This window comes from Zea mays, chromosome 7 (genome assembly GCF_902167145.1).
Source record: "Zea mays cultivar B73 chromosome 7, Zm-B73-REFERENCE-NAM-5.0, whole genome shotgun sequence".
Classification (NCBI taxonomy): Eukaryota; Viridiplantae; Streptophyta; class Magnoliopsida; order Poales; family Poaceae; genus Zea; species Zea mays.
In genome coordinates, this window is record NC_050102.1 from 178516801 (window position 1) to 178529744 (window position 12944).

General features: G+C 47.1%; 1 protein-coding gene across 3 annotated transcripts; it reads left to right on the plus strand.

Annotated features, from left to right (window-relative positions):
* Positions 1 to 636: 636 nt before the first annotated feature.
* LOC100216981 (Stomatal closure-related actin-binding protein 1) lies at positions 637 to 5788 on the plus strand. 3 transcript variants are annotated; one of them, XM_008652767.4, is made up of 13 exons: positions 637 to 819; positions 1792 to 2098; positions 2371 to 2499; positions 2672 to 2764; positions 3224 to 3364; positions 3857 to 3925; positions 4056 to 4139; positions 4301 to 4481; positions 4568 to 4684; positions 4780 to 4838; positions 4931 to 5065; positions 5191 to 5340; positions 5450 to 5788. In XM_008652767.4, the coding sequence occupies exons 2-13, from the start codon at positions 1811 to 1813 to the stop codon at positions 5486 to 5488; spliced, it is 1485 nt and encodes a 494-aa protein (XP_008650989.1). In that variant the 5' UTR covers positions 637 to 819; positions 1792 to 1810; the 3' UTR covers positions 5489 to 5788. The 3 variants fall into 3 exon arrangements, with proteins under 3 accessions (XP_008650989.1, NP_001136832.1, XP_008650988.1); NM_001143360.1 differs by having other exon boundaries at positions 721 to 819; positions 1788 to 2098; positions 5450 to 5748; XM_008652766.4 differs by lacking the exon at positions 637 to 819 and adding an exon at positions 862 to 1675 and having other exon boundaries at positions 1788 to 2098.
* The last annotated feature ends 7156 nt before the right edge of the window (positions 5789 to 12944 follow it).

The following is a 12944-nucleotide window of genomic DNA, read 5'->3' on the forward strand; positions in this document are numbered from 1 at the left end:
GAAGCAGTTCGAGTGGCGGCTGCATGCAGGGGTAGGATTCAAAGGAAAATCACTAGGAAGTAGTACAGTACTCCCGAGCATCAGAACCGTCTCTTTTTATGTTACCGTTGTCCCATCCCTGAACCAGTGAACCAAAACAGATCATTTTGACATCAGTTCTAGCCCCATCCATGGTCCATGGACGTTGAATGGGTTCATGTTCATGATGGCCGGGCTAGCCAACGGTAGTGGCTGTTGTTTAAGGATAATCGGTGACCTTGTGACCCAACCCAACCTTGTGCATAGGAATAGGATAGGTCTACTCTTCCCATCCCAATCCATCCATACAGAAAAAGTTTCAGAGCAGGCCGGTGGTGGCCGCCAGTCGCCAGCGTCTCGGGCCCACGCCACGTTGACGCCCGCCATCTCCGGGCACCGCACCGCTCCACAGACGCTCCCCTACCCCGAATCCACTCCGTCCGATCGGGATCCGACGCTCCGCGGAGGGAGGATCCCGAATCCCTCGGCGCAACGTGCTGGGTGGTCCGCTTTGCTTTGCGGGCCGTGGGAGTAGGTGGGGGCCCACTCCGGTCAGGTCGGGCGCATCTGTCCCGTTCCGGTCCGGATCGCACCCTCGCCTCGCCTGCCTGACTTCAGTACTGGCTGGCTCACTGGCTCCGCCGGATCTTCTACTCCAGCCTGCCCGCTCCTCCTCCTCCTCCTCCTCGGTATCCATCCGCTCCCGCCTTCTCATTCCAAAGCTCGCCCCGCGTCGCCGCCCCTCCGCGGATCCTCCCTCCCCTTCCCTCGTGTGCTCCGGCGGCATTCTCCTTCCCGCTGGTAAGGAAACGCACGCCTCGTTCTCTCTGATGGGTTCCACATTTCCGCTTGTTCCGATGCAACCTCGTCCGTATCCACCACTGCCCTCCGCGCCGCCACCGGGAGAAGCTAAGCTGCTCGCATTCTCAGTCCTCACGGGGTTTCAGGTGCCAACTTCCTGTATCTACCAAGTACCAACGCGGCTTATGCGGAAGGAAAATGGCCGGAAACGGTGGGTGCCGTACGGCTGTACCTCATCGTCCGGTGTTGGTTGCCTCTGAGCTGAGGTACCACTTCGAGGTCAAGTTTCGTGTGAAGTGAAGCTGTGGATCGACTAGGTGCCGGTGCCGCCACTCGAGTACTACATATTTGCTAGGCCAATGCGTTTCAGCATGGCCTTTTTGCCTCCCCTAAGAACTGCATTGTTCTTTTTTTAAATTTTTTTTACACTTCGTTCGGGAATTCCAACGCGTGCCTGTTCGCTGCTGTATGTATGCCAAAATTTCGCTTTCGACCATCCTAGTAGTTCGTCCGGTAGTCCCTTTTCTGGTTGATTAACACTGCAGGGCCGTACATGGAAGTCCTCCCAACTCGGTGGACAAGCTTGCACTGGCTAGTCCTGCTGTCTAACTGTCCCGTTGAGTGGAGTTCAAGGCACTCATGTTAGTAGCGCTGCTCGGTTCTCCTGAACTAGCTATTGCTTCCGCGGTGGATTTGGATTCCTGTTCAGTGGACTAGTGCTGGGCAGTACTCCATTGTCATGTGATCCTTTGCGCATCGCATCTCATAAGGGTCGCAGTTTTTATCTGCTAGCACAAGCATTCACCTATGCGTTGTAATTGCTCTTCTGGCTTCCCCGCCTTTTGTCTTCTCTCAGGTTCTGCATTGCAGCTTTATTTTGCTGTTAATTTTAGCTATCCCTTGAATGGCACTTTTAGCTGGGTCCAATTGCTATTTTTTGGTGCACTAATTCTCTCACTTTTGTGCAGCCAGGGTCGAGGATTTCTTGTAGATGACTCGAGCTTCGACTATCGATTTCGGACGGCGGAAGCAGAGCGAGCTCTTCGGCTCAGGGCCACTGCGTCCAGCAAACATCATCAGAAATAAATTCCCCACCTACAAGAATGGTTCGAATGGGATTGTTATCAAATTGGCCGATGGCCCAGAAATGCCATCTCTCAAGGAGGCCGTTGCCAAGGAGGCAACAGATCTGCTTGATAGGTGTCAGCGCCCTTCAGTCCGAGAGCTCACCATGAAATTCGAGAAGGGCTTTAACACAGCTACCTTGCTGTCTAATGAGGTCTGGACACTAGCCGTTTAGTTCCTTGATACCTGTTTAAAATTTGGTCAAGTTGACTTCCCTATTTTTAGATCTGTTTACCGGGCTAGGCCTCCATGTTGTACACATACAAACTCTTTAGCTGTAGTAGCAGACTATATGGTTCTATTAGTACCCCTTCTGTTGTTAGTGTAGTAGCAGACTAGCAGCGTAACTATAAACTGGAGTATTAACACAAGGTGGAAAAATATTCAATTATTGTATATTCCATTTTAATTGCTTTTAACACACAGGCTAAATGGAGACATGCGGCTTTATTGGAGCGGGACATCCTTCTAAAGGATCTTAAAAGTGTGTTGGAATCGCTGAGAGGTCGAGTAGGGGGCAAAAATAAAGATGAAATCGTGGAGTCTCTATCTATGGTTGGTTTCTCGCTTTAAACATAACCAGATCTTGCAACAATGTTGTTATTTTGGTCAATGTTTATTACTTTTGAATTTGACGGCTTGTTTACCTCCTATCATATGTATATATTTAGCTATGTGCTAAATTTATCACTTTTGTAGACACTTTAATAGTTTCAAACTTTCATAGGTGGATATTTTAGCCATTGAGCTATCCAAAAGAGAAGATGAGTTGCTCCGGCAAAAAACAGAGGTCACAAAAATTGCAGACACGCTGAAACTGGTCAGTTCAAATTTCTAGCACCAACTTCATACCTTCATGCTATGATGATCTGAGATAGATGATCATGATCTAATATATGCACCTGATATGTTCCCTTTTTCTTGATATGAGATGTGACCATTAGGATACCAGTACATGTGAGAAGCTAATTTTAGTATCACGGGACATTTAATGTTGATTGTCTGTATATTTTCTTGAGGTAACAGGAGGGATCGGGTCTCTACTGATTAACTATATATTAAAAAGAGGGTAAAAGTTACAAGAACTAAAAAAGAAAGAACAAATTACAACAGGGATTGCGGCCATTCCTAAGGGGCAGTACTTAGATAGATGTCTCCATGTTTTTTGTCCTGTGATATTATTTTCTTATATAGAAGCACACTCAAGCTCTATCCGTTTGATGTTGCATTCTGTTCATTCTTCTCAAGCACTATTATCTTTTTCCGGTCTTGCAAATAGGCTTCTACAGATGCCAAGAGAATTATTGACGAAGAAAGAGCCAATGCTCGGTTGGAGATAGAAAGTGCTAAAGCTTCTGTACAAAAAATTCAATCAGCACTTAAAGAGCAGGAACTTTTTTCTCAAAGAACTGGGAAGCAGGTTAGTGATTTCTAGAGATTGAATAGAGCTCCGCCCCTCTGGTTTCTTCAAAACTATTGCGGCGCCTTCATACTATTCCTAGATCACTTTGAATACATGGGCTAAGATACGAAACCACATCCTCCCTATTTACTTATTTGTGCTAATGTCTTTATTGCCCTCTGATTCTTAGTATTTCTTCTCAACTATCTGTAGACATGTCTTATTATGGAAATTTAAAGTTGCTAGTGAGTATCAACAAAATGCAAATGGTAACCTACAGCATTGATTGTTTACTTATTATCTTAACCATCTACCTGCCCAACTGTGACATCTTACTTTTATCATTTTAGTTCATTTAACTGAAGTTGCTAGCCTTAAACTCTAGATATTAGCTGTTCATATATTTTAAGTGTTGGTGCACTTCATTCAGTCTCCAGATGTTTGTTCTAAGATTTTTTTCCATCTGAGATGTGAATACATGATAACCACTTGCTGCTATTACCTCTTTAGGATGTCGATGAACTGAAGGAAGAAGTTCAAGAAGCACGAAGAGTGAAAATGCTGCATTGCCCAAGCAAGGTAGAATCCAAATATTCGTGTGAAAGTTGAAAATTGCAAGCTGTATTTTAAATAGTTAGCACATTTGTTTGATTACTTATGGAGTTTATGGGGACCAAATATATTTCAAGTCATCTGAATACATGTCTAGGCAATGGACATTGAGAACGAGATCCAAGTTCTGCGTGATCAACTGGCTGAAAAATCTTCAGATTCTCTTCGCCTTTTGAAAGAGGTATGCGTCTCAAATCCATTTGAACCAAATTGTTCATGTTATTTTTGTGTTCCTTGTTAAACTTATGAAGTTCCACAGTTTTCATTTCAATTTTCAGATATTACCTAGTGGTATTAAGAGTTAACTGATTTGTAGTTACACTTGTACTGTTATATTTTCAGTTGGAGCTGCATCGAAGTTACGGGGAAAATGACATGCCCTTGTATGAATTAAAGGGTCTAGAAACCTTAGGCTCAACGTTGCGCATAGTTGTTCACGAGTGTGCCTCTGTAGATTTCTCGAACAGTTCAATCCAGTGGTTTCGCATACAGCCTGAAGGAAGCAAGAAAGAAATTATTTCAGGTTGAACAATTCTCATCCTACAAAGCACTAATATTTTCTGGAGATGAAGATATATCTCTAACATTTGCTGCTACTAAAACTTTTAGGCGCCACAAAACCAGTATATGCTCCAGAACCACATGATGTGGGGCGGTACATCCAAGCTGAAGTCAAATCTGGTGGCCAAATCTCAGTCGCAAAAACTGCCGGTTCAATAGATCCTGGTATGTTTTCTTGATGGATGGATTATCCAACACATATAGCTGTTGTTTAACAATTTTGGATTTGTGTCTTGGCTAACAGTACTTCAATTTCTCAGCTGCAGGATTGGTTGAATATGTAGAAACTCTCGTGAGGAATCCTGAAACTGATTATAATGTATGATGATGTGGCATTTCTTTCTGTTACCATATTTTTTTAAAGAAGGCACACCTTTCAACACTTTCATTACCATTTCCCCCTTGCTGTAGGTAGTCATTATTCAAGTAAATGGAGTTGCTCAGGCTGCAGACTCCGTTCACGTTCTTTGCATCGGGAGATTGCGGATGAGACTTGCTAAAGAAAAGACGGTCGTTGCGAAGGAGTTCTATTCCTCGTCAATGCAGGTATCATGTAGAAAACATTTTGAGCGCTGTAAGACGGCATCATAGTAACATTCCTCGTTGATGCTTGGTTCCGCGTCATTGGCTACGATGAGAAAAAAAATTGTGACTAATACCACCCATTCTAGTTGTGTGGCGTTAGAGGAGGTGGAGACGCCGCTCCCCAATCGATCTTCTGGCAACCCAGAAAGGGCCTCAGCTTTGTGCTGGCATTTGAGACAACCAGAGAACGCAACTCGGCGCTCATGCTCGCCCGGAGGTTCGCCATCGACTGCAATGTAAGCCACTGACTGAGCTCAAGGGCGACTGCACCGGTGCACCCTCTCCGTATTGTGGACTAGCAGTTGCCAGACTCCTGACCAGTTTTTGCTTTCTGGATGTGCGCAGATCATCCTTGGTGGTCCGGGGGACAAAACGTCATGGTGAAGTGAAACAACCAGCGCACTCTGGAACCTGAAGCCTGACCGATTCTTGAATTGCACATACTGTAGTTCGATTGTCGCATCTGATCACTGAGAGTAGCTGAGCTCAGTTTAGCGTTGTACGTACGTAGTGCCAACTGCCAAGTGTTGGCTCCGATTCATTTTTTTTAAGTTTAGGACTCGTTGCGTGTACTCGCCGGTTGTGTAGTGTAGTAGTTATGTATACTTGTGTTCCTGATGAAGAGCTGAACTACGAGTGCCTAGATGTCATGATGCATCCATGATGGCATATCGGGTACCTGTCCGGTATGTCGGGTATAGCAGCTTGGTCAGCGGACGCACAACAAAATTCTAGGTGAGGTTGACAACATAAGAGACATTATTAAACTAGACCACTAGATAATTATAGATTAATGATAATAACATTAATGTTAAATGATAATATATAGTGTTTTTATAATGATATAAATACCAACAAAACCTTTTTGGATACCTAAAGGAGAGCTGGAGAGAGAAAATAGGTGGACTGGCTGAGGATGGGGCATTGGGACCTTAGAGCAACTCCAATAGTTCTCTAAATAACTCTCTAAATCTTAAATTTAAGAAGTGAACAGAAAAATGCTTCTCCAACGGTTCTCTAAATAGACTTGCTAAATTTACTTAGTTGCTATTCAACTCTATTTACTCTCCACATTTAGCAACTCGGTAGAAACTCCCTAAATACAGTTGACGTCAATTTCTTCACACTAGCGTGATTATTTTTACCTTTCCCATACAGTGAGATAGCCAGGTATAACACACTCTTTTTTATTTTCTAGCATAATGAGGTAGCTAGGTCAAACACGTATGACACAAGTTTCTCCTTCACCGTCGAACCTAACTTTCTCATAGGTTGCGTCACCGGACCACCACTCATCCATAATTCATATCGACCGACCTTTTTTCTTCCGCCCTCATATCCTCTGCTCTCAACCTTATTATCAGGCAGATCTCATAGGGACAGGGCCGCTAAAGCTAGATTCAAAATCGAACTACTTCCTAAATATGAACAACTATTGGAGACTAAGTTATTTTTTACTTCTAATAGCTATTTAGCAACTTGCTAAACATGATTTTAGCAAGCTATTTTTTAGAGAACTACTGGAGTTGCTCTTAGTGAGTTAACGAGGGATAGGTGATGCCACGGTCCCATCAACAGCTTGTCCATCTGCTGGTGCTGAGAGCATCTAAAGGGGGTGAATATGTGTTCCTGTAAAATTAAACACTAAATAGTCATAAACTTGATTGTTAAGGAGTTAGTGTAATCAAGTGGCTATGAAACACGCTCGTCCGAACAAAGCAATCACAAGAAGCAACACATGAGACACGCGATTTTTATCCCGTGGTTCGGCCAAGTAACACTTGCCTACTTCCACGTTGTGGCGTCCCAATGGACGAGGGTTGCACTCAACCCTTTTCAAGTGATCCAATGATCAACTTGAATACCACAACTTTCTTCCTTATAGTGTTTCTCCCGTTTGCGAGGAATCTCCACAAATTGGAGTCTCTGGCCATTACAGTGATGATCACAAAAGAAACACAGAAGTAAGGGAGGGAAAAGCAACACATACAAGATTCAATCCGCAGCACACACGCACACAAGTAAAGACTTGAGCTCAAATGACAACACGGGGAGTTCACAACTCGAATGGAGCTCAAATCACTAACACGACGAATCAAATGCGTGGGAGCAGAGTCTGGATGTCTTAGTATGCTTAGAGAATGCTTGGGTGCCTGCTCCATGCGCCTAAGGGTCCCTTTTATAGCCCCAAGGCAACTAGGAGCCGTTGGAGATCAACATGGAAGGCTACCCTTGCCTTCTGTCGAGTGACGCATCGGACAGTCCGGTGCGCCACCGGACAACCACTGTAGCATGTCTGGTGCGCGATTTCCTTCCAAATCGGGCATAGCTGACCGTTGCTCATGCGGGTTAGATGGCGCACCGGACAATGTCCGGTGCACAACGGATAGTCCGGTGCACCCAGCCGACCGTTGGAGCAGCCACGTGTCACGCATTGATCGCGCGGACGACCATTGGAGCGGGCGCCGTTGGCCCACCGGACAGTCCGGTGCACCGCCGGACAGTCCGGTGCACCGCCGGACAGTCCGGTGAATTATAGCCACGTCGCCCTGTTCCTTTTCCCGAGAGCGACGAGTTCGCCACGGATGTCTCACCGTACAGTCCGGTGCACCACCAGACAGTCCGGTGAATTATAGTCGTACGCCTCCATCGATTCCCAAGAGCGGCTACTTCACCGTTGACCAGCCTGGCGCACCGGACTCTGTCCAGTGCACCACCGGACAGTCCGGTGTGCCAGGCCGAGCTGGAGTTTGGCTGCACATAGCCAAGTCTTTTCCATTTTATTTCTTCTCTCCTCGGCACTGTTTCTAGCACTTAGATAACCATGTTAGTACTAAAAAACAATTCACCAAGTCTAGAAACTGAAAGTCGCCTAGAGGGGGGGTGAATAGGGCGAAACTGAAATTCTCAAAAATAATCACAACTACAAGCCGGGTTAGCGTTAGAAATATAATAGAGTCCGCGAGAGAGGGTGCAAAACAAATCGCAAGCGAATGAAGAGTGAGACACGTGGATTTGTTTTACCGAGGTTCGATTCTCGCAAACCTACTCCCCGTTGAGGAGGCCACAAAGGCCGGGTCTCTTTCAACCCTTACCCTCTCTCAAACGGTCCCTCGGACCGAGTGAGCTTTCTCTTCTTAATCACTTGGAACACAAAGTTCCCACAAGGACCACCACAAGATTGGTGTCTCTTGCCTCAATTACAAGTGAGTTTGATCGCAAGAAAGAATCAAGAAAGAAGAAAGCAATCCAAGCACAAGAGCTCGAAAGAACACACGCAAATCTCTCTCACTAATCACTAGGGCGTTGTGTGGAGTTTGGAGAGGATTTGATCTCTTTGGTGTGTCTAGAATTGAATGCTAGAGCTCTTGTAAGTGGTTGGAAGTATGAAAACTTGGATGACTTGAATGTGGGGTGGTTGGGGTTATTTATAGCCCCAACCACCAAACTAGCCGTTTGGTGCAGGCTGGCTGTCGTATGGTGCACCAGACAGTCCGGTGCGCCAGCCACGTCACCAAAGCCGTTGGGTTCCGACCGTTGGAGCTCTGACTCCTGGGCCCGCCTTGATGACCGGTGGCGCACCGGACATGTACTGTTGATTGTCCGGTGCGCCAGCATGGGCGTGCCTGACCTCTGCGCGCGCTGGCGCGCATTTAATGCGTCGCAGGTAGCCGTTGGCGCCAGAAGTAGCCGTTGCCCCGCTGTTACACCGGACAGTCCGGTGTACACCGGACAGTCCGGTGAATTTTAGTGGAGCAGCTGAAATGAATTCCCGAGGCTAGCGAGTTCCGGAGGTCGCTCTTCCTTGGAGCACCGGACAGTCCGGTGAATTATAGCGGAGTTGCCTCTGGAATTTCCCAAAGGTGACGAGTTTGAGTCGGAGTCCTCTTGGTGCACCGGACATGTCCGGTGCGCCAGACCAGAGGTGCCTTCGGTTGTCCCTTTGCTCTTTTGTCGAACCCAATACTTGGTCTTTTTATTGGCTAAGTGTGAACCTTTGACACCTGTATAACTTATACACTAGAGCAAACTAGTTAGTCCAATATTTGTGTTGGGCAATTCAACCACCAAAATTAATTAGGGACTAGGTGTAAGTCTAATTCCCTTTCAGAAACTTACCTTGTCTTTGATTTGCACCTTTTGCTTGTTTAGCACATAAGAGTTCAAAACATTTGTGTTGGACACTTAATCACCAAAACAATTATAGAAATGGCCCAAGGGCACATTTCCCTTTCAATCTCCCCCTTTTTGGTGATTTATGCCAACACATCAAAAGCAACAAAAAGAGTGCAACATCAATGCAATTGAAGACCAAATTAATTTTTGCTTATGATTTGGCATATTTGGATCACTCTTTGCCACCACTTGGTTTGTTTTTGTAAATCAAATTCATTTTCCTATCTCTAAGTCAAACACGCTTGTTTGGGCGCAAAAAGAGATATTCCAAGAGTGAAGTTGATCAAGTGCCAAAAACTCCCCCTTTTCTCATAATAAAAATCTCCCCCATAAGAGACCGAATTTTGCAATAAGAGCATTTTGGGAAAAATGCAAATTCTAGCTCTACTATTTTTGAAATTCACAAGTAGTAGCTGATCCATTTGCTTTGGCCTTAATTTCTTCCCCTTTGGCATGAAGCACCAAAACGGGATCATTTTTGGCCCTTTAACCCCATTGCCTCACCAAAAATGTCAATTAAGAGCAAAAAGGCAATGAGAGCATAAGAATGAACTTGGAATTGAATACACTAATACCAGAGTGTAGTGAAAGTCTTTGCATCGTTCAAGTCCATTTTCCCTTTCAATGTACCTTCGAGACTACAACAAGTGTACTCAACCAACAAATTAGTCTCAAAGGGTCAAGTTGTAGCACATCTCCCCCTTAATATGTGCACCATTTGCATATGGACTTGTGAGGTCCGAGGAGTGGCTTGTACAACTTGAGCACCATAAATAAATAATAATGGATTTGAATGCAGAAAGTGACATGATCAAAGGCATAGAACACATGTATGCTGTAGATCAATCCAAGTTACGCGAATCTAAGACATTTAGCTCACTATGCAACCTGCAAAACCTTTTCTCATCTAAAGGCTTAGTGAAGATATCGGCTAGCTAGTTCTCGGTGCTAATATGGTACACCTCGATATCTCCCTTTTGCTAGTAGTCACTCAGGAAGTGATGACGGATGTCTATGTGCTTAGTGCGACTGTGTTCAACAGGATTATCCGTCATGCGGATTGCACTCTCATTGTCACATATGAGTGGGACTTTGCTCAGATTGTAGCCAAAGTCCCAGAGGGTTTGCCTCATCCAAAGTAGTTGCACGCAATACTGTCCTGTGGTAACATACTCGACCTCAGCGGTGGATAGGGCAACAGATGTTTGTTTCTTTGAACTCCAGGACACCAGGGACCTTCCTAGAAATTGGCACGTCTCTGATGTGCTCTTCCTATCAACCTTGCACCCGGCATAATCGGAGTCTGAGTATCCAATTAAGTCAAAGGTAGACCCCTTTGGATACCAGATCCCAAAGCAAGGCGTAGAAACTAAATACCTAAGAATTCGCTTAACGACCACAAGGTGACATTCCTTGCGGTTGGATTGATATCTAGCACACATGCATACACTAAGCATGATGTCCGGTCTACTAGCACATAAATAAAGCAATGAACCTATCATGGACCGGTATGCCTTTTGATCAACGGACTTACCTCCTTTGTTGAGGTTTACATGCCCATCAGTTCCCATCGGTCTCTTTGCGGGCTTGGCATCCTTCATCCCAAATCTCTTGAGAAGATCTTGAGTATACTTCGTTTGGGAGATGAAGGTGCCATCCTTGAGTTGCTTCACTTGGAACCTGTCGGAGAGAGATTTCTCCGGCCGGGTGGCGGAATGCACCCGCCCTAATCCTAAGATGAGGAGAGGGCCTAAGCGGTTGCTTGTTTAGTGAATTCGGGATGAACACAAGAGCACTCGAGGGTTTATAGTGGTTCAGGCCGCAGAAGCGTAATACCCTACCTCCACTGTCTGTGAGTTGTATTGAGCGTGTGTTGAGCGTGTCCCTTGTAATGACGTGTCCCTTCCCATTTATAGTTTAAGGGAGGTACATACAAGGATGTTGAGCTCCGACATGCGGGCCCAGGAGGATAATGGTAGGAATACATTATGTGAATAGTAAATGCTGATAGCACACAAAGATCCTCCGTCTTAGTAACGCATGAGTAATCAGCGGGAGTCATGATGACCGCAGTCCATGCGGCATTGATAGTCAGTAACCCTTTTCTTGGAAACATGCGAGTAATGGTGAGTAACAGCACGGCCCACACAATGTGGACTGGGCATGCCGCCTGTCACTGGAATGGACAGGCGCACGTCTTATCCGTAATAAATGCAAAGACGCGCGTAGCCCAGAGGCTTTATGCCAGGTTCCGCTCGTTGGCTTACGCCACGCGCAGTAAGTCACGTGGCAGCATCGGGCCTCCGCCTGGGCAGGGAGCAGGAGTGTATGCGGATAGGTCCGGATCCCACAAGACCAGGTCTGGACATGTGTCGGCACCAGACCCCTACCTGGGCCCTGATTAAGGCCAGGGTATGTTCTGTCCTAGAACCCTAGGACCCCACCATGGGCATCCCGGACCCCATAAAGGGAGGTCCGGACCCATTCCAGGGGTCCGGTTCGCACACGTGGAGGTCCTGGACCAAACTTGGAGGCCCGGACCATATATACAGGAGTCTGGCACCTTCCCATGGGGGTCTGGACACGTGGCGGCACCGGACCCGCCCATGTGGTCAGGTCAGGTGCTGTTGCTGGCCCAGAGTAGTCGCCCGAGGCTGGGGCGAGTCATGGCCTGGTCCCACATACAGCTCTTTTACCACGTGGCTAAAAATAGCCACGTGGGTACTACGTCTTTATACAGTAGTAAGGGGTACCCTAGTTTCAGGGTACCGACAGTGGCCCTCGGGCCCACCTCAGGGGAGGATGAGAGCCTGCTGGTGGGGCCAAAGCTTGTACTTTGCCTTAATATGGCCTGATCGGTGATTGGCGCGCTGATTTAGCACGTCTGCTAACGCGCCCACTGTCAATCCGCCTTAGGTCATGTCAACTGCCATATCTGTCCCCGCGGCTGACTGACCCATGGCCCCCACGCCTGGTGGTTTCGTCGGGCCACGCGCGGGGCGCCTCGTTGCACTGCGTTGATTTTAAAAATAACCTTTTGCCTCCTACGACGGCCCTAAGGAGGCGCGCTACCGCGTGCGGTGGTTCCCGCACCCAAAATCTAGCACCCAAGCTGTATGACTCGTGGACCCGGGCCCCCCGTGTCATAGACTGGGCTACCTGGGTCCTCGGTGCCCGTCGAGCGGGATTTCCTGCGGCGATTCAGGGGCACGCGGAAGGGTTTCCCTAAACAAGGACTCAGGTTTCCTTGAAAAAGGATTCACCCCACGTGCAGCAGTTACCTTTTCACATTCTCTCCCAAGCGGTTGCGCCCCTTTGCCTTCGTGCTCTTCTGCTCTACGCCCGCGCCGCCGCACACGCCATGGCTTCGCCTGGTCATCCTGACCGCTTTCAGTCTGAGGGAGCGCTTAATCTGGTGTGTGGCCTGCTTGGGTGGAGCGCGCCAGGGCTCGACGGAAGAATCTGTGCGGGCGCTGCCCCCCTTGGCTATCTTGTCGCCGGGGAGTTCGTGCTGTTCACCTCCTACATCTCTTGTTGGCTGGCGCTGCCGGTTTCGCCCTTCTTCCTGCTGCTGCTAGAGGAGTTCGGGCTTCAGCTTCAACACCTCACGCCCCACTCCATCCTCCAGACAGCCATCTTCGTCCACCTCTGCGAGATGTTCGTA